This window comes from Cynoglossus semilaevis, chromosome 8 (assembly GCF_000523025.1).
Source record: "Cynoglossus semilaevis isolate Cse_v1.0 chromosome 8, Cse_v1.0, whole genome shotgun sequence".
NCBI classification, from domain to species: domain Eukaryota; kingdom Metazoa; phylum Chordata; class Actinopteri; order Pleuronectiformes; family Cynoglossidae; genus Cynoglossus; species Cynoglossus semilaevis.
The window spans coordinates 8,281,771-8,304,299 of NC_024314.1; the positions used below are offsets into that span (position 1 = coordinate 8,281,771).

General features: G+C 40.6%; 1 protein-coding gene across 8 annotated transcripts in view; it reads left to right on the forward strand.

Moving 5' to 3' along the window:
• rbfox3a (RNA binding fox-1 homolog 3a) overlaps positions 1 to 22,529 on the forward strand; it is a 413,293-nt gene that overhangs the window by 259,306 nt on the left and 131,458 nt on the right. For all 8 annotated transcript variants that reach the window (XM_017034186.1, XM_017034193.1, XM_017034191.1 and 5 more), the window contains one exon: positions 16,073 to 16,194. In XM_017034186.1, the coding sequence (XP_016889675.1) occupies positions 16,073 to 16,194 (122 nt within the window). The remainder of the gene's footprint in view (positions 1 to 16,072; positions 16,195 to 22,529) is intronic.

Genomic DNA, 22,529 nt, shown 5'->3' on the forward strand with positions numbered 1-22,529 from the left:
TTTCCTAAATCAATTTTCCACTGCATTCTACAGAGGATGTTGTCTTGATGTCACTGGGGTAAAATCAGGCTTCTCTGATCTCCTCGTGAGACTGTGTGGGAATGAGGGCTCAATAGTCCTAATGCAGACCCCGCTGATGCATTATGAATGGCTCTCTTCGCAGGCGGAGGGGCCTCTCCGATGAACGCCATCTTATTGCGGCGTTATGATTATTGCTATTGAATGTGTGCCCGGACGCCTGGAAGAGCGAGAACACAGAGAACAACTCGCCTCGCAGGACAGGAGGGAAGGTTTGGTTTAGCTCTGAGGCGGGAGGAGAAGAGAAAGAATAGGATATAATGCGGTGAGGTGAATGTCAGGAGGAGCTGCTGACAGAGTGAGGGGAAGTCAGTCGATATGGGTTGATATGTGGCATGAGAGAGTGAGAGGTAAGAAAGAGTTAAGGCTGAGAGATTGCAGTAAATATGAGATAGAAGCCTGGGCCCTTCACAAGGAGGTGTGGAGAGGGTTTGTTTTTTTTGTCTGACCTACTGCTACTTCCTCACACTCTCATGAGGAGAAGAGGCATTTGATGCATCTACAGTATATGTCTGGAAGTTGTTGGTGTGTGTGTAAGTGTGTGTCTGTGTGTGTTGAGAATGGACTGGATTTTCCTCACAGCAGAGTGGAAAATCCCTTATTATCTGGCTGAGCACATGCGGCTGCGCAGCCCTCTGACCCCCAAACCCAAACTGTTAGCTATCGACTGTGGATGATACTGGGATCTGCTAAACCTTATCTCCCAGACATACACTCTGTGCTGCCATACTGTGAGAAGGTAGCATTACTCTGCCACACTACAGTGTGATATTTTCACCCCAATTCCCCACAGCCCGTACATCTTTATTTACACTGCTCTCCCTCTAAAATGCCGATTTCAAAGCTCTTGCTACGTTAGCATTTATAACATTAACAAGTATTTATTTATTAAAACATTTTTATTTCTGATTTCTTCTAATCTACTTTAATTCAGGTAAAAAATGTGAATCAACAGAAAGAATAGTCAAGCGTACAGACAGGAGCTAAGCCCTAAAGCTACAACATAAACTGCTAACATCCATCTATGCTAACAGTCTAGTCAAAGTTACTGCTACTGCTAGAGATAATTTAAAGAATTGAATTAAATAGGAAAAAAGGCCATTAATTTACTCTTCACTAATCACTTTTATCCAACTCTCATATACAAAACGCCGTGATGTAAACCAGGTCCTTATTTGTCAGTTGAACAGATTTTGGTAACATCAACGCAGTTTGGCTGATGTCATTATTGTCACTATTAAAAGTGAAACTTTTTTTTTAAATTCCTCACCACTGGATATGTCTAACATCTGCATGTTTTCTGTTTTAACACTGTCTACTCACTGTGTACACAGTACAGTTCTGCAGTAAAGCATACACTCCTTGACGTAACAAGAACAAACATGTTGTGATTGTGTACTAATGAATATGTGTGTACTCAGGGATGTTGTACAATATACTGCACACAGTCTGTGTTTCGGAACTCAGGATGTTATTAAGGAGTGTTTACTTTCACCGGAGTTCACACTCAGCCTCCTCTCCTGATTGGTGAAAAAGCACCACCACGTGTTAAATGAGTTCAAGTCCGCAAAACTTCCAGAAGATTCCAGAAAATTAACACAATTTCATTAAACCTTACTTCTGGAGTTGGTACAATGTCATTTAAACCAAATTATCTAATTTTGCTAATCTAGTTCAACTTCAATGTAAGGCAGAATTCAATTGGTAAATTAAATAATTTACTCAAATTTAATGAACAAAAACGAATAGTGCAAAGAGTTGAACCATCAATCTTTACTTTTTAATATTGAATTTTTAAAAAAAAATACTAACCAAAATATTGCAGTACGTAGTTTCTGCCCATCTTTCACTGTTTCTCTCTCTCTTTCTCTCTCTCTCACACACACACACGTGTCCACCCAGCTCTCATACGCAGAGAGAGAGAATATTTACTGTTAGGATTAGCCCATGACACAGCTGTGCACCGACACACACCCCTGCTGTACTATTTCCTCCCTTTAGTTGATAAAAGCTGAGTGCAGTGTTTGCTCTGTAAGCACTCAGCGAATTGCCCCAGCTTTCAACTCATAATGCCCCTCCACTTCCAGATAAAATACATGCTCTGGCAGCCATCACGTTTAACAAGACAGAGGAGAAGAGAGCGGCGGAGGGCTGAGCCCCTCTGATGTATTTCTTCTTCTGTTTCCCTCACACAGGTGTGTGTGTGTGTGACGGTGTGTGTGTGTGTGTGTGTGTACATCTTTCATGTGTGCGTCATGTGTGCCAGAGTGTGTGTGCACACACTGTGGTGTTTGAGGCACTTGTCACAGCAGGGAATGCTGGATAATTGATTTCAAAGTCTACTTCTAGCTGAGGTGATTCTCTTTGCTGTTCTTCTTTCTTTTTTTCCCATTCTTTCAATTTGTTTTTTGACTCTTGCACCCACACACACACAAACACACACACATACATGAACACACATAAGCACACAAACCCTCTTTTCTCTGCCGAAAACAATAACAACAATGCCTACTTATGCCATAATAAATGGCTGAGTCGTGCAGCCTTTGTTTACTCATTTGTGACTGTCAGCCAGCTGTTGTCTCCTGTACTGTAAACCTCTCACCCCCCCCCCCCCCCCCCCCCTCCTCCCCTCTTACTTCCTGTTCCCCCCTGAGCTACAGCGGCCATTTTGGTTGTCAATGCTGCGCCTTGTTCAAGCAGCTGTTACTGTTATAACGTGGCTTTTGTGTGTGTGTGTGTGTGTGTGTGTTGCTGTGAGAAATGTAGCACTGACAAATACAGTGCATTGTGCCACATATTGTGCTTGAGATGAATGTTAAGCTATTTATGCACAATACTCTCTGACTATGAAGTAATTCATCAGGGGGGCAATTGAAATTTGGATGTGTGCTTTTATCACTCTGCCAAGAGGCAATGGGGGAGGCAGACAGTGAAAAGTAGAACTGTTAGCCACCGGTTCCTGCACTGATGTGTTACAAAAATGTACCTGAGAAAAGTTTGTTCGCCTGCGTGACACTGTTCCAGACTAGAGACCAAAGCAGAGAAATATTAAAACGTTAATTAAGCCACAAAACTGTCCAGAGGAATAGATAGGGAAAAGTCACGCACATTCCCTCACACTCGCACAAACGCAGCCCCTCACTCGGCAGATGTGAGACGTCTGTCTCTTAATTGATGAAGTCAATTATGTCCTATAACAGCTCCCCGATTAGCAGGCAGGGACGCAGCAGGACATGGATCTGAGTACGCAGTGGGCGAGGAGAAGGCTCCCAGCTGGGGGCATAATGGGAAAACAGCAGTCAGCCATTGGGGGGAACTCTCCCCCATGTCCTGGTTCCTGTGCCCAGAACCCTGCAGATTCCTCCCTAAGACAGAAAAGCACTATTGTAAATGCTCCTGTAACGGTTGCGTTAGGGGGAACAGGGCTTGTTGTTAACAACCTAACAGTAAAATTAACCACTGTCAATGCCTGGTAGCTGCTGCTGGTGAATGAGCTTCAGCCTTAGTGAGGTGCAGGTGCACAAGCATCCTGGGTGAAGGCCAGAACTGGAGAGGTGACATATACCTGTGAGTGACGGTGAAAATTCTGCAGCACTAGCATAGCACGGAAATGAAATGATGAGATAGATGCTGCTCCGCAGGACTATTCGTTTGAATAATGCGTGTTTTGAAACAAGATTTATAGAGAATAATAGAGCTATAATCTTGCAAGCAAGCATAATAGTGGCATTAAACTAATTTATTTGAATTTGAAGCCATTCCTTGCAGGGATCTGTATGCGCTGACTTTGGCAGGATGGGAAGAGCTACGAGGTGCATACTGGCACACAACCATTACCTGCAGCAACTGTCACTTTGTGTGTGTTTAGGGGATTCACTTTTGACACTTACGACATTTTAAATGTGAAATGTTGTTCTGCAGAAATAATCCCTTATTTAATCATTCACTTGAACCTTTACGTTACAAGCCAGAGGCAAAAAAGTAGGTTTTCGCTGACATTCGTAATTAAAACTTTTTTAAAAAACATTCTGCCAGAGCCGGAGCACATGCTAACACCTCTCTCTAAGATGTAGTCAGCTACTGAGGAACACATGGTAATGCCTTGAATGTGGAATCAGGAGAATTCTATGAGGCATTAATTACGTGTCCACTGAATTCCCAGCTGAGCTGCGATATTAGCAGTGAATCTAAATGAAAAAAGGTGCAGGAGACAACAGGCCTTTGTTTATTTACTGGTTGAATTTTGCCCTTGTATGTGCTCCGCCTGCTGAATATCCACGCCGTCTCGCTCCACCTCTGTCCCTCCACCTTCCCTCTGCCTATTTTTCTTTCTATGAGGGAGTTGGCGATGACGTGCTAGGAGATGGAGACAGAGTTCCTAACCAGACCAGTTATGAGGCAGTAAGTCCACTATTGATTACCTGTCCACATTGCTGCCTGGCCTCCTTTGTTTTCTTGAGCACACACATATACAACAGTGGGGAGGCAGGATAGGGTTGACCTTTCATCACCTTTCCTGTGGTTCCTATCACTGCACTGTACACTGGCTTAGGGTTAGAGTCACGGTTGCTAAACAGTAGGGGCTCAAGTCCAAGTGATAGCTTTCAGAAATAAATGATGGGTTTTTAGCTTTCAGTCTTTACTATTTAGCGATAGTTGAACAAATAAAACCTAATAATTTAGTCACTGCTTGCTGTACAGAGTTAAATAAAAAGGTACAGAAATGTATATATTTTTCAATATTTGAATTGACAGAAAATATATTGAAAATAGTCTTCCTATAAAAATTTAAAATATACAGAAATTACTCAAATTATATAAAATCATTGTTTATATCAACCAAGAACGGTCTTTCTGTTGTGTGAACACCAATTGTAATTCTAGTTGCTTAAATTTGAGCTTCTAAAAAAAAACTCAATTTAAATATAAACAAAGCTAAAGCAGAACATAGGACAATGTTCACACATCACACAGTAGCTGTGGATTAATCACGAATATTCATGATTAATCTAACAAAAAACAGCAGTTAATTGAATGTCGGAGAAAATGTTGCTCTGCGGTGTTGTCAGTGTTGAGAGTTGGTTTCAACACGTCAGTGGAGCGGCTCTTCCTCAACGATGATTGGTCGTGGTAGAAGTTAAAACTTTTTACCAACACACAGTGGCATTCAAATGTTATCCTTAGATTGTGCTATTCAGTGAAACAAAAACAGTTTTCCGTAATGTGTGCAATTAACGTGTGTGTAGACCCTGAATTAGAGTAACAGACGACAGAATTATTGGATATATAGCATTTAAAATTTAAATTCCGTTAATCTTCATAAATTAGATATATCACAGGCATTTTGACAGCCCTGATAAAAACACTGGTTTGCTTTACTTCCTATGATGACAAAAACAAAGACATTCCTATTGTTACTGTGTGAACCGTCCATAGGCAGTGGGATATGATGAGGTGTACGAATGAGCACCAACTCTACTGTTGGTGTTCCCGTGGCTTTAATGAAGTATGGATCTGTTTCCTTTAATGTGGAGCTGCATCATAACAACAATCAATTTGGTGCATTTTATCAACACGCCAGCCAACACCTAATTACTGTTGATTACCATCAGCTGGCATGTGTGATATGATGTGTCTTCTCTCTGCAAACCTTCCTAGTAATTACACATATATCACATCACCCACTAAATCATTATTACATAAAGGATCCCCCAGTGGCTCTTTTCCATTGGACTGAAGAGAGTAATGGCCCACTTCCACCTGGACTAGTGTTGTCAGACCAGGACCAATAGTCCCTATCCCAGCCAGAACAATCCAGGCCTGGCTACAGACTGACATATGGGTCTGGAACTGCCTGCCAGGCCTGTGCCAGGGCTCCAGGGAGGAAGTGATCCTAGGTTATCAAACCTCCTGACCCCAGTCGGAAACACCTTTTAATCTTTACCAGCATAACAAATGATAAGGTGTGGAGAAGAGGAAGAAAAATGTAGCAGAGCAGAAAAGGATAAAATCACAGATGTGGCTTAGAAAACGTGATTTGTTTGCATTCTCGCAATTCTCTTTAATACTACACTAAAAATGTATCTACCACTCAAAGAGTGGTCACTGTGTTGTTTTTGGCTTTAAATATAAAGCGATATTTTAACTGCATATTTTGGTCTCTAAGAAATGCATGAAAGAAAACTGAGGTTTTCTTTGTCGAGCAGAATATCGTCTACTGGTTTCATAAATAAACGGGCAAAAATACTGATTAGAAAAAAAACACACAATAATGCCTGGTGCCTTGTTTTCCAATTCTACCACACAATCCCCTGTTGTCCTATAGTGTGTTACTGATGTGGTGTGGACTGGCAGCGACACACTGGCAGGTGGTGCAATATAACCAGGAGGGAGAGAAAGAAAGGGGATGGAGAAAGAGAGAGAAAATGTATGAAACAGGCCAATTTCTGTGTGTGTGTGTGTGTGTGTGAGAGAGAGAGAGAGAGAGAGAGAGAGAAAACATGCAGTATAAAAGAAAAAAGACATCATTATAAAATGTTAAAGTTCACAAAGTCAAATAAATGCTTGAAAACTAAATCTAAGGTAGAGTTAAAATGATAAGCCACTGAAAGACTGAAATGACTTCTAAAGAAATGGGTTAGATTAAATGGTGCCAGTTTGTAATAATATTCCTAAATTTATATATAATGAAATACAATGAACTTAGTTGAAGTTTCCATTTACACACCATATTTATTTTTACTCAGTGTGGAACCCTGTTTAGTTGTACAAAACCCAGATATACTCAAAGGAATTGAAGAAAGACACAACAGAGTGCAGTGTGTATGGTTTTTCTTTAAGTCATTCAGTACAGTATTGTATTGTTTGGCCAGATGGCATGTTTGATGTCAGGAGATTCTTTTCATGTCATTTGAGACTTGACTTGGTACTGCCTCACCAAGATTTGACACTTTACTAGGAGACTCAAGTCCAAGGTTGACTTGAGGTATATGACTTGAGACTTGACTTGCTATTGCCCATCAAAAACTCTACCTCACACTCACAGGAATTTGTCCCAACCAGTCACAGTGACGCTCCACAGCTAGTAAAGATATAAAGACATATAAAGGCATGAAAAGCTGAAAAACACTAAATAAATAAATACAACGAAAGCTATAAATTCTTAACATAAAATATACTCAAATTCAAATAATTTTGATTTCTTGAGTAATTGTCCAATTGTAAACCGTTTGGTTATATTTCAGTTAAGTCGATTTTGTTGAGATTGTTTGTGATTCATTGTTTGTACTCTTTTGTGGCTTTTGCACTCTTTGTGTACCATTATAATGGTTCCAAGTGTGTGTCTGTGTGTGTGTGTGTGTGTGTGTGTGTGTGTGACTCTGCAGTGCTACAGATCAGTTTCCCACAGTAAATCCCGTCAGCACTTCCAGACTCCCTGTTCAAACTGGGTGCCTTTTTTTATTTTCTAATCTACTGTTTTTCCTGCTAACCTGGCATCCCTGCAGCTGCCTGTTCCTGTTCACAACAACCACCTCCACCAGTGACTCATTCACAAGTCGCATTCACTCAAACACTTTTCATTTTCTGGGGTTTCTTTGAGAGGAGACATTATATTCCGAGGTCCAGTATCCAGTCAGCAAAACGCGTTCCCCTTCTCTTGTTCACTTACACTCACACTCACTCACGCACACACAACGACACACACAAACCACAACAGGCGGCCACATTTTGCAGCCGCTTATTCCCTGCAATGTGCTGTGTTTGTGGAGCTAAAGTAAGAATTACAACCTGCTCTTTCTTTACCCAACTCTAAAATTATGCTCATTTATAATACATTAGGCTCCTCTTGTCTACAGCATTCCTCGTCTCCAGCCTTCTCACTGCTTTCCCTTCTTCCCTTTCTTTCCCTTTTTCTTTTGCATTCTTTCATCTGTGCATCCTTCCACTGTTGATTTTTCTTTTCCTTTAAGACCAATGGGATGAGCATTTCATGCATGAAATAACTATTCCGGGTCCCTTGGTGTCTCTGCACAGCACACACACACACACACACACACCATCTCATGGTGTACATACATCTGGTGTTATGGACTTAATGATTTCCCTGGAGTGAGCATTAGACAGACTACACGTATGTATCACCAACTGCATCAAGTGTGGCTCCCCTGACCTTGCAGATTATCGCCCTCCTTGGCAGTGTGCAGTTGTGGACGTCCGTGTCAGTGTTTGTGTGCATGTTGTGCACACAGGGTCTTCGTTGATCCGTATCACCGCTGGCGCCAGGTCTGAAACACACACACATACAAATGCTTGAACTTCATCTGTGGTAGAAGAGATAAAAAGATGAAGAAAAAAGGCCTTTTTGTGAAACCACGTAAAATTAATCACAGCTTCTTCGTCTCCTCGCAAATACTGTTCATATCCGGCTGGATTTAGAGGAAGTGTCTAAACAGGAGAAATGCTCATTAATCTGCTTAAGGAACCATTTGTCTTTGTGTTGCATGAGATGTTTTCTCTTCAGTAATAAACCATGATACTTAATAATCAACAAAGTGTGTATAACTGACACATTAATTTTGGCTTTTGAAAAAAGCCAAATCTAAATTGATATCCTTAAAGGCCAGTTTAGCCTTTGAGACTCTCAGCAAACTCTAACGATGTCGGTTGAGAAAAGTTTTTCAGACTTTTTTGGTAATTTGGTAATCATGTTGTAACCATAACTATTACTGCAGTACAGTTTCAAATACCAAAGCTGCTGAAAAATCCTGTTTGAGACAGAACTTCCCTGCAGACAGGCCATGTGTTATTGAGATCTATAGTCAAAAAGATTTTCTCGACTGTATAATGCTGCAATGGTGAGACAGAGAGCAGTGGGTTGGTGTAAATGTACTCCATTCAGTTATGCAGTTAAAACGCAAAGTCTAGTTCCCTAGGGTCGGTGGAATCCATTCATTACTGTTCATCTTGATGACATTTGTGTCAGTCAGGTTATCAACTGTAGACCTACTACAGATGTACAAGGTGCTTTGACCAAGCACCTGGGGTATCCTTAAAGGCGCTACACAAATCCATTATTATTATTACTATTATTATTGTTCTTGTTATTATTATTATTGTTGTTGATATTATTATTATTATTATTATTGTTGTTGTTGTTGTTGTTATTATTATTATTATTATTGTTGTTGTTGTTGTTGTTATTATTATTATTATTATTATTATTATTATTGCCATGTACTGGGTGAGGCTGGTCTGATGAAACCTGGATGTCTAAGCCGCCACAAAACCCCTGCTGGGCAGAGATGGTATTTTCAGTTGGATGTGCGTTGGTTAAAGACAAACACTTTCCCGCAGTGTTTGTGTGGACAACAACGTGTGTGTGGACTGTGTAGAAGAGCAGCGATAAGTGGTTGTGTGTCATGTAGAATTTGACATCTGTTTTGCCCAGAAGAAGCCGAACCACTGACTCATCTAAAGACAGAACACATTTCCAAAGTCTTGTGTTTGGTGTGAAGCTGCTCCAACAAACACAAGCCCAGAGGCACAGTTGAGTACTACCTGAAGTACTANTTCAGATCTGTGATCAGCCTCATCTCTGTCATTTGAAGTACAAACCTCTTCTACGTGTCATTCTAACAAAATGTTGGGTTTTTTTTTTTTTTCCAACTCTGTGAACATGTTCATATTTCTTGTCCCTGTGGCGAGCAGTGAGTAAACAAATGTGTTTAACAAATGTGGACAGAGGCATATGGTGCACTCCCCGGCCACGGAGAAATAATGAAGTCATATTTGCTTCCTGTTGTTTTGGTCCGATTTAACCAATATTTGTGCACCGTAAATAATTCAGTGGGATCTCTCCCTCATTGCAAAGCGCCCGGTCTTAACTTTGCATGTATAATTGAAGGTATTTATGCTAATCTAATTGTTTTACAGTTAGCTGGCTTTGTAGCGCTTAGTCTCACAAATAAACAGACGACACGAGGGGAAGGCAACACAAACCGTAGCCTCCCCCAAGCCTGCACCCCCGTTTGCAGAGCCTTAGTAATCCCCAGAAAACAGCTGTTGAAGGCAGTGAGGGAAGTGAGTAGATTTCAGGCGATGCAGAGTGGCACACTTCCAAATTCATATAAGACTGAGCTTTGAGGCAAACTGAGCACATTACACTATTTGCGTTTCAAGCAAAGGCTTGAATGCCAGCAGCTCGGTGCCAAGTTGCCTTTTCTTGCACTGTCACTGGTGGATATCGAAATGATTACAGTAAAGCTTTTTACCACAAAGAGCAGCCTTCTCTGCCTCCTCTGCAGCCCGTGTCTTTAAAACTCTTCTTTGTCTCGGCCATGCATGAACATTGGACGTCCAAACTACTGCAATTCGTCACATCTCAATTTTAAAATCTGACATTTTTATCACAGGCATTAGCCTCCGGAGGGTTCCACTTTGTTAATTTGCTGGACCATCAGCACAAATTGATGATCTGGGCTGATGTACTGCCCACACCCAAAAACCAAATGTGCACAGATCCTCCCCAATCTGGGTTTTGTCCACCATGTAACATTTGCTGTGGTAGTGGGATGTGGTCACTTCATGCCATCCACAGCCCGGGTGCCGTAGTTGGCAGAGGTTGAGCACTTAAAAGGTCCCTGGTCTGGGACGGCTCAGACCTGCCAGGACTGTTGGCAGTGGATCAAAGCTCTGCTGGCCAGGCAGCCATTCCAGTTAAACTAACAGGAGCAGGCGGACCCACCTAACCAGCTGTCCCTGGTGGAGAGCCAAGGGAGTGGAACGATGGATGGTGGAAGCCAAGATGAAGGGGCCGGTTGAAAAATGGAGGGTGGAGATGAAACGATGGGAAAAGGCGGGAGGGAGAGCAATTAAAAAATATTTATGAATGGCAAGAAGGGGAGTAAAGAAACCAGAAATTAAATGACTTGATAGAGGATTTTTTAAAGCCAGTCTAAGGGGAATTGAGGGCAACACATACGCTGACCAAGACAATGAGAGGAGACAAAAAGAACTTTGGAGTAAGAAATTTTGTAATTTGGGGCGAAATGTAGTATTTTCAATGTAAAGAAGTAAAAAGAACATGAAAGGAGAGTAAACAGGTGTTTTCATGTGACTTCAAAGAGCAGTCAAAGTGTTAAAAATGGTAATGGGAAATGGCAGGAGGAACAAAGAGGAATATGTTCAATGTAAAAATGATTTTAATTGGAAAGGATGTGTTTAAAGATACAGAACAGTACAGAGGAGTGGAACAACAAATTTACAACAAAAACAAATGTGCAGAAGAGACGTTAATATCCTTCAGCGTTGAAGTGAAGCAGCAAAGCACATGAGCAGGAAGTGGATAAAAGAAAAGAACAAAGGTGTTCTTTGGATTAAAGGTGTAGAAGAAGAAACGGGAAGAGCAAAACATACAGTAGAAGCACCAGGTGGAAAAATAAAATTCTGCAAGAAGAAAAAAAAGAAAAAGAAAAGAGAAACAGAGGAGAGAGAAGGAGCATGAAAATATGTGTTAAAATGCTGCAGTGGCTAAAATAACAGGTGAGTCAGGTGAAGTGAAGGCCTGGAGCTAAACTGTAGCAAAGTGAATAAAGGATGTGAAGTGATACAGAGGCCAGGTCCTGTTTGAAAAATTCACAGACACACACTGGGCTGTAGATGTAGTTTTGTCTGTGAGGGAATGAGGGGCGCAGCCCGGAGACAGGCAGAGGATTCTTCATCAACAGGCATGAGGTGGAACCAGATGCTGCTGGACTGTGGACGTCACTAGTACCAGTGGTTCTGGTTGTTTTTTTGCATTGCTCACATTAAGCCAAAGACACAGTCCATGATATGACTCATTACATTTCACATCCCTCTTCCATTCTTACCTATTTATTTGGACAGAAAGACATGGTCATACTGGTAAAAGGAGCAGGCTTGTATACACACACACACACACACACACGTATATATGTTTGCATATATACATATACATTTATATGTATATTTTTGTGTATGGATATAAACACTCTTTATACATATATATATATAGAAGAGTATCTATCTATATATGTGAATATTTATCTATCTATGTTTTGTTTATAGCCATATACAGACATACACATATTTCTTCAGACCTCCTCAACATCTTATACTATAACTCTGACTTCATGTCAAAATTCACAGCTGAATTACTAGTATGTAGATACACGTCCAAATGTCCTGGTACCTGCTGTAAAAATTATTTTCAAACTGACAGATATATTACATGTTCTGTCCCAGGATTCAGCATTGACTCCTATAGACAAACCTGGGATCAGGTCACCTGCTGATTCATGGACGGTGACCTCAGCGACCCATTCTCAGTCTCAGGTTGCTTCTGTTTTGCTGCTCCTAACCATTGCAGACATTTCAGTCCCAGTGTTTCCTGTGGTTCCCAGTTCTCCATTCTCAGGAATTTTAGCAGCTTCAAATAAACAGTCCAACTCCCAGCATCCTTCTGTGACCGTCAGTTGTTTTACTCTTCAGAAATGCAGCACTATGTTAAATATACATATAGTCAGCCCCGCTGGTGCATGTGCCAATTAAGCACTGTTTTATTGGGCTGCTGCTCACAGCAGCATGCGCGGGTGTGTGCATGTGTGGGTGTTTATACCAGAGGGAAGGTTAGTGAGCATAATTGAATCATATTACTTCCTCCACATGGCTTGTCAAGGCCTTTTTTATGATTTGGAGCTAATCCATACGGATACTAATCATTGATTTAGCCATGCATTGATAAGTTACTCCAGGATGCAGAATGGCAAAAAGCACTCAGAACATTAATATCAAAACAAACATTTGCTCCCCCAGAGGGAGGGGGGAGGAGGCAGTGACATTTTATGCACCTCTGCAAAGTGTCTGAAAAAAATTAATAAAAATGAAATACGGCCGACGCAGTGTAAATAACAAGTCAGCAGCTACTGTCCATCTCTGCTGACTGAGTTTCTCCTTGTCTGTTGTTTATTGTGAGAGATCACAGCGTACACTACAAGACAACCAGTGGCTTTTCTCTACACTCTGCCCTATACAGCTAATAATAACAATAAAAAACAAGTTTCCATGCGGGGAAAAGTTTTTAGGTTTTTTTTCTTTATAAATCAGCACCTGCTGTGTAGGTTATCAAGGACCTACTGTATATCGCAGCACAGCAGCATATTGTGAAACCACAGACAGCAGTTGCAGTTGAATAAATCTGTGTGTAAATGTCTGCGGTCACTAACGAATAGGTGGTCCCAGACATATTAGTCTCTAAATGACTGACTGCTAATAGGAAACCACGGCAGCTCATCCGTGGACTTTTATCGGCCTTTATGATTTTCATCAGCAGTTATTAGTAACAGTCCTGACCAATCCACTGCTGGGCTCGCTGGTTTGTGAAGTCTTTATCGGCTCTCTTACGTCGCTCAAAGAGGAGGACGAGAAGTTTTAGATTCTACATTCAGCGTGTTGTAATGTGGCTGAAGCACAAATGGCTTTTCAGGAAGTGTACTTTTATGATCCCAGGCATTTAAGTGGCAGTATTATCCAGATGTGCTGCTTGGAGAGAGTGAAAGTTGTAAAGTGGTCAAAGTTTCAGTCGTCTGTAGTTTGTTTCAGACTAGGACCGTGTGTAAGAAATGGACAGAGCCACAAAGGTGAAGCCCCAGAGGTGGAGAAGGAGAAGCATCAGTTCTGGCTAAAAGAAAAAAAAATCATTGCATTTCTAACTAGTCCCTATATCTGTAGTCTGGAAAATGTGTGTCTTACAATGGACTTCTGGCTTTTTGAATTCTCTATACAAAACAGTAATTAATGCTAATGGTAATAAAAAGGAGTTCAGGGTCAGTAGTGCAATGGGTCTACAGGGCTGGGATACAAAACAAATGTTTGTTTTGATGTTTTTTTTAATAAAAACAAGACCATTTAGGGACATAACTTTAAGAGTCCAAGTCCAAGAGGCTAAATTACCTACTACCCCTATATTTCTGGAAAGTTCAAAAGTAGAATATAGAAATGAAAATGATAATTCAGTATTCAGTCTGTAGGGACATTTTAGAAAAATATTCATTTTTCAAAACACTATGAAGGTGACTGTAGCCTTGAACAGTGTCTCTGACCCTGGAACTCCTGTCACGTCCACCGCTGAAGTGATGATCAGGACTCAGAGACATGACGTACACCTTTGGATATATATATATATATATATTCTATCAAAGACATTCATGCAGACATGAAGGTCAATCAGAAGTATGTTAACAGGTTTAATGGCATTTAAAAAAACTTTTTGCACCAAAGAAAAAAGTCATTGCTGTTGTGTTTTCATTGGCAAAGATTCAAACATATTTCTTTTATAATACTTTTTTTTTAAAGACAATTCAAGGCCTTGTTGTTTACAGGTATTTACTTCCCCAAAGTAATGACAATATATTGCCAGATCAATACAATGGCCCCCTCAAAATGACAAATTCAATCATATTTATACATAACTTTTTGGTTTTTTAACCAGTGTCTACAAGGAAACAAAGGCTGGGTTTTGCTGCATTTCTTTCCTCGTGGCTCCTTCTCTTTGCCCGTGCACATCCACGTGAACACTCTCCAACTGGGTTGCATTGGTGGGAGAATGGAGAGAGATAAACATGGGAAGTGAGCTAATGCTCGGAGAGAAAGCGGCTCTGAACACAGGAGCAGCTCAGATAATAAATTGGTCCGAAGTGAGGTGTATTGGGTACACACTCCTCTCTGAAGATTAGAGAGGCTGAATATTCACGCGCGTGCATGTGTGTGAGAGAGAGAGTGTGTGTATGTATGTGAGCACGAACGCATGTGTCTGAGTGAGAGAGCGATGGAGAGAGAGCACGAGAGACCCCAGCTCTCCAAACACCACCATATGCCCAAATCAAATTTTCGTTTCCTCCTCTTCCACTTCCATTCTTGCCATCAGCATCAGGTGAGCCAAGTGGGGTAGCAGACAGAGGAGTAATCTGTCTCAGTCTTTACAAACACACAAACATAAGTACACACACTCACACACACATGCAAGTGGTGTTGACTGGGATGCAAGCCTAGCAGATATGCAGTTGCCAAAGGACCAGGACGTATCAAGCCAACATGCTACCCCCCCCCCCCCCCCCCCCCCCCCCCCCTCTCTCACTCTCTTTCATACACACACACACCATGGTTCATTCCTGCAGACTGCAGTCATTTAGTATTAATGGCTTTACTGTAATTACATCTGCAAACTGACACTTGACATCCTCTCAGTCAGTGTCTGTGTCAGTGTCAGTGTCTGTGGCTGTGGCTGTGGCTGTTGGTCTCCTCTGTTCTCCTGCCAGTGTGTTTGGACAGATCTGCTGTGACACTGGTCTGTTGATATGAACTCAAACATCCAACGTGCACAAGGGTCGGGTGTTTGACATTTATTATTTTATTTCCTTCTCTGGCGCTGCTTTAAACAGATGGTGTTCTGTTCAGCTCGTGTTTATATACAGTGGTAAATACACGGTTGTTGAAATTTACCCAGAATTCAACAAGAACTCTGATGTTAAATAACGGACCAGTGGTGATAATAGGACCTGGTTATGAATCCGTGCTTTTCTTTTTTTGTGTTTTTGTGTTTCGATAATTAAACCAAGGTAAATAGAAATGAAAATCTACCCAGAGAGGGCTGCAGCCCGGCCTGGGACGGTGATTATTATTGTGTTTATATTATCACCTTCCGTTACCTATTGTTATTGTACAGCCATTAATTTTCAGTTGTGGTTGGAGAGCTGAGAATGCAGTCTGGAAATTCACTCTAACTTTTACTCTAACAATAAAATATATTTTTAATTAAACTTGCGGAGGTTAAGAAATTTCTCCACGGAGCTCTCTTGAAAAAAAAGTTGGGGAAGAAACAAAATTGGGTTTAAAAAGAAAAATCCTGTAAGAAGTATCTGGTGGTAGTGGGACGTCCTCAGTCTTTAACATGACTCTTTATCTTTATTTGCAGAAACCAAGCCAGGAAGTGGTCTGTGCAAACCAGGAACCATTGCTCTGTTTGGTAACGTGGTGTACAGCGGGCTGCTCAACGAGCACTTCTGGCACTTTGGGGTTCCCCTCGTCACCAGACTGGTCAGTTCCTGCTTTTTTTTTTTTTTTAAATGTCCACTCTTTTTTTTCTCATCTTCAGTTTGCTTGACATTTACTTCAGCTCCCAGCTCCGTGTCTGACCGTGTCACCCGCCTGGACAGTGGGGCGGGTCTTTTACTGTATGTGAGGGATTGACTATGGCACCAAAAGTGTTTTTTCTAGTCAGGTCATGAAATAATCAGGACTTACTGTCAATGCTACGGCTACAATGCGAGCTAAGCTGAGTCCTGGTGTAACGTAGAAACACTGATAATCATTTTAAACGCCCTTTGTTTTCACCTCCTGAGCTCAAACCCCCAGTTTTGAGAGGTAAATGTCTCCTGAACTCTTGAACTAGGTCGTCCACTTGGAGTCAAACTTTGTCCCTTCTCACCCAGTCACTATTTTCCACGTACTTCCTATCCTGCCCCGCAGATACTTCAAAAGTTAGGCCATATTTAATTGGTCAGTAATTGACCATACACCCAGTGGAGCGTTTACGACTAAACATGTAGATGTGTGATGACATTTTCACAGCGACCAGTGAGCGGTGGGAATCGAGGGAGGAGCCGTCGGACAACAGTAAAGTTTAATAGGCCAGAATGGATAAAAAGTAAAAACCCACAGCTTTGACACCAGATTCATTTCTTTTTTTATGGTCACCACACAGCATAATTTCCCTGTGGGTGCTCGGGAGTCTGGGTCGCCTGTGGTGACTGGCTCAGCTGCCCCTATCGATCAAACACTCACCTTGCAGGTCATAACGCTCCCTTCAAAATGTTGAGGGGAGGCGGGGGCGTGAAAAGAGCGGAAGACGACGGTGTTGAAGGAGTAGAAGAAGAAATGGGATTCTTTTTCTGTGAAGGCTGTGCGTCTGCCCCAGTCCTGGTTAATACTTCACTGTCGCTCCCATAAATAATGGATGGAGTTCTAGCATTAGCTCAAACCAACACAATATTAGTGGTATTTCAATTAACTTTGAATTAGTCTGTAATATCTTCCATGTCGCCTTCTGATTGCATTGCTGTGTTTTATTGAGCTGCTGATAAATGTTGGATTTGATAGATATTGATGTTGTCTCCTTGTCAGGATACAACGGAGGCTGTTGGAGTTTGATCGCTCACCCGTGAAGCCGCGCGACGTGCACGCCGTCTCGTCTGCCGTCTTAATTACTCTAATGAAAGCTGCAGCTAATTTCTGCTGTACAGCGGAGCAATTATTATTTCTTTTTCAAGATGCGAGAAAATTCCGATAATTTATCACATCTCTTCATCTCTGAAGACCCAGAAGCAGCAGCTCCATCAAATCTTCGACTTTCAGATGGCGCACTGGGGAATCTGCAATATTTATTTTTAACATTGTAAATATTTTAGCTGTGCATACCTATACAGCAGCTGATATCATCAAAAATGATTACACACACACACAGAGGGGCAGAGAGAGAGAGAGAGAGATTTTAAATGATTCAGTGCATTGCAGATGTTTAGTGCTGGTTGAGGCTCAGTAACAGAGATAGCAGAGTTAACAGCTGGGCTCTCCCTCCGACTCCTTGTTCATTTTCTCAGCTCTCTTTTCTTCATTGAACATTCAGATTCAGCCCGCAGTACAAAGCAGGAGTAAAGTGTTCCTCTTTTTGCATCAGATTTTTGGCAACTTTTTGTGATGATGATGATGATGATGATGGTGATGATAAAGGTGATCTTCTTTTGTTCCTTTTATGCTATGTTGTTTTTTTAAGCAGGTTTTTAAAACTCTGTGAAGAACTGGAGTGCAGTTTTCTCTGCGCTGCTCAATAAGATCTGTGGCAGGAATTGCAGTTTTTTCACTATTAATAGATAGATAATAATAGAAGAAGTTGTGCAAGTGTGTTTTTGTGTGTGTGTAAGTGCAGTATTTGTACCCACCTGGTATCGAAACTGTTCATTAGTGGAAAAGCTGTGGAAGAAAAAGACTCAAGGAAAAGTAGAGACATTAAATGAGGTGAATGTTTTTCTGTTCTCAGAGTTCTCTGTCTGTGAAAACTATCAGAGGGAAAAACTCTTCTGTTCACTTGGTCTGTCCTGTTATTTTCGCAGAGAAGGGTCCAAAAAAAGTTACCATCAAAATGTGTAATATAATAATTATACATAGAAATATATAATATTAATAATTGTTAATAATAATATGATGACACTAACTAAATAACAATAATATTATATCATGCATGAACACCCACATATATATATACATATATATTTGTATGTTTATATGTTGTATATACAGTATACATATATTGTTTGCATGTATATATAAATATATATAACATATATTATATGCATATATATACATATTGTATATACTGTATGTATATATAGACAAACAATTTGTACAGAGACAGACCAACAGTTTATTTTCTAAAAATTCTAAATACATTTTAAATACACACACACACACACACACACACACAATGCTATATATGTATATAATTGCTTATGGAAAGCACAGAGAGCTTTTCATTACAACACAGATTCAAAAAGTTTATCTTCTCAGGTAGAGTTTTTTCCACCTTCAAGCCTGGCGTCAAAGATCTTAATCACTTTTATATCAAGTCCTCAACTTGTAAAAGAAAAAAAAAAAAAAACACCTGATGATTTAAGGCTGCATGTGGGGATATCGAATATGCAGTTAGGAGCCAGACACAGTGCAGCTTTAAAAAGTGGTCGGTAAATGGACAGAAGCCAGGACAGAGATGATATGATTTCATCTTTAAAGTCCAGCAAGAAGCCCATTAGGCTTGGAGCTGGTAATACTGAGATGTTTTGATTTGACACTTGACAGACTGGAACAATAGTACTTCAGAGTAGTAGTAGTAATTAGAATGAGACCTGGGGGGGGGAGAAAGGCAATGAAAAGAGGGGAAATGTTTGTTTGTTTTTGTTTTAAAGACAAGTATTCACTTCATAACAGGAGGGTTTGTGGTTTATAGCCCATCTCCACCTGTCGTCATTCAGGGCAAAACACTAAAACCCAGATCAGCCCCTAAATACCCATACAGCACTGTGACAGTGCTGTGTGGGTATTTACACTGCATTTCCCTCTCCTTCCTGTGCGTGTGCGTTTTAGAGCAGGTGTGCAATGACCTGTCATCTACAGGGTCTACTGAAGGTAGATGTGGAATTAAAATACTCAAGGTGTAAACATGGAGCTGTGTCTTGACGCAAGGAAGACTGTGATGTATACATCATATATTTATTTATATTTACAGCATACATACATATGCATACTGTATTTCAATTCAATACAGACAATTCCCTGCTGAAAATATTTGGAGTTCTTTGGAAAAATTCTGTTTTAAAGCTATGTACATACAAACATATATTTTTGAACTATTGCCTCCAAATTAAAAGCACCTAAATGTACACACAAGGTACACACATACATACTTTTCCTGACCAGTTCTTCACTACATCTCGCACTTTTCTTACGAATATTGCTGTTGTCACTATATTAATGTATTTATATTTAACAGATGGAATTAGATTTAAGCAAATTGCACAGAAATATCTTACTGGCATTTGAAGGGAAATCAGCAGCTTTCTTTATTTTTATAAGCTGGAATTTTTTTTTCTAAATATAATATTTTATATACATTTTTTCAGTGATCAGAAAAAAATCCTGAAGACTCGGTCATTGAATTTGTTTTTCTCTGGAATCAAATACATTCCAAGGTCCAATAAGGCATGTATATATATTAAAAGCTTGAGATACTACAAAGTACTACAAAGCACATTACATAAAAACATGCCTTTAAAAGGCTTGCGTGCGATCATGACAGAAACACAGAAGCTGCTCTTAGATCAGAACTGCGTTTTCTATTTATACTCACTCCATTCTGCACGTCTCTGTGAAATGACCCGCACCGGTGGTCTCTGCCTAGACACTGACATCACCCACCCATCCACCCACGATCTGTCTTTTTTTTTATTATTAGCTAACACATATGCAGGCTTCAGACTAACTTATTCATGACCCTGACTTGAAATAGCATGACACCCAGCTTTGATAGGAAAATGTTGGGGGTTTTTCATAGTAGTTGCTAGGGAAAAAAAAAAACAGAGAGAGCAGCCAAACCATCTTTGAGCTTTGGTCATCACAGAGGGAGACGTGAATGAGAGCAGGAGCTGAGGCTGCACACCAGACATGCATACATGTATGTAAATGGCCTCATTTAAAAGCCGCTCCAATTTTCAGCACAAATGGCTTTTTACTTTCTCTCCATAATATATCTTAACTCTGGAATAGCTCATTATCTTTTAACATGGTAGATGTTAATCAGTCTCAAATTTGTCAAGTAATCCACTCCTCTTTTTTACAGCACGGAGATGTTGTAGCACAGGTGGAATTTATTCCTTTAATCACATATATTGGATTTTCTGTCAAATCCAGTCGTTAAACATTGAAATGTATGTGGCAGTATTACAGTAAAGGTTCTTATTGTTCATTAAGGGCTTTTTAAAGTACTCTGATCACAGTCTTCATTTAATAAAATGGAGTATAACCTAACCCAAGTTAGCTTTCAGTGGTTAACATGTACATTAAAGATAACTTTTTAAATGAGCTAAGCTAACTATATTATTTGGAGTTTTAGAGGAGCATATGTAGTATCCAGATGGATTAGCAAGATTTTGATAAGAAAAAGTGAATTTGTCCTCGAGCTCGTGGCAAAGTTATTGAAGAAAGCACCTGAAGACATTCGTGTGACAGAAAGTACACACAATAAAATATTCGTATCTATATGACGAGTATATGTGAAAGAAATATGTATATGAAAGAATTCGAAGCCCAATTTAAAGCCACTAGTGGTGAACAGAAGTACTGCACCAGTAACTGTTAGAGCCGGGCTTGAATATTAGATTAGATTGAACGCTGGGGAAATTGTTAATATTTTGCACCTTCTGATTGACATTGCCATGTGTTTAGAAACATGGAGGATCACTGCAGGACTTTTTTGTTTTCGTTAGTGGCCAGGGTTGTTAGAGACAGTCTGAACCATCAAAGTTCATGTTGTAACATATATTTGCATCACAGCATCTCAGTCTGTCTTTATACGTTGAACTGGGTAGAAGATATTTGAGCTCACAAATAAAGGGTTACTTGTTACCCATTCATTTATAAATACATCATTAACATCTTTTGAACTACTTGATGAGAACAGAAGGCCCCTGAACCAAAGTTCTGCACAGGGACCCAGTTTTGTTTTTTTTTTGTTTGTTTTTTACCTTGTTTTTAAGGGCAGGGGAAACAGGAAAGGCATCATAACTCAGTAAACCACTCGGAACAACTCGTCCAGAACTGTTGTTCTACAGCACAAGACCGTGTAGCCTGCAGAAAGTCTTCAGCTGTCAGACAAGATCTGATGGACCTGGAAACATTGGCTCAGGCCATATCACAGTTGTTGCACCAACATCATGAGTCCAAGTTTTCTACATTAACAGGCCAGTGTGCTGCTGCTGCTGCTGCTGCTGCTGCTGCTGCTGTTAATAAAGGTGTTAAGAATCAATGATGGTTTAAATGGTGATGGTCTTTCTGAGTATTGTTTCTGACCAGGGTCCTCCCTTTATTGCCGCCGTCTGCCATCTTTTAATGGGCATTTCCAGCAAAGCCGCACGTCACAAAGGAAGAGTGGTCGTTAGCGGGTTTTATGAACATGACAGTGAGTTCAGTGAACTTCACTCACCGCCACAGTCACAGGACCTTTGGAATGTGGTGCAAAATGAGGTTGGCAGCATGAATGGGCTGCTGATAATTGTGTTGAAACTAGCCCATGATCACGACAATCTGGAGCTGAGACGGGGGAGCGGGGAGGGGGGAGGGGGGCAACGCAGGGAAACTGTGTTGGAGTTGGTTGACAATTTTTCAGACATTTGAAGGAACATCCAGATGTTTAGCAGTAGAACATGAACGTTACTCCCTTCATGGTCTGGAACAGAACGTTCCAAACTGATTCATCTAATCTCATTTCAGATTTAAATGGAATTGCTTTTTTCTTCTTTCCTTACACTCCGAGTATAAATGAAAGGAGATTAAGTTCCTCAGGAAGTGAAGTATTTATGATTTCAGAACAAGATGGGTTTTTTTTTCTATGTCTCAGCTGTGAGGAAAAAAAATAGAATCAAGTATTAATTTAAATGTGACACTAACAGAGAGGCCGGGACTCAGAGCTGCCTGTGTGTGTGTGTGTGTGTGTGTGTGTGTGTGTGTGCGTGTGCAGTGCAGTATTTCAGGCAGTGAAGGGGTTAACATGGCAGCTTGCCTCAGTGGTGTATTGACTGTACTGGTGGTGGTGTGAGGGGGTAAAT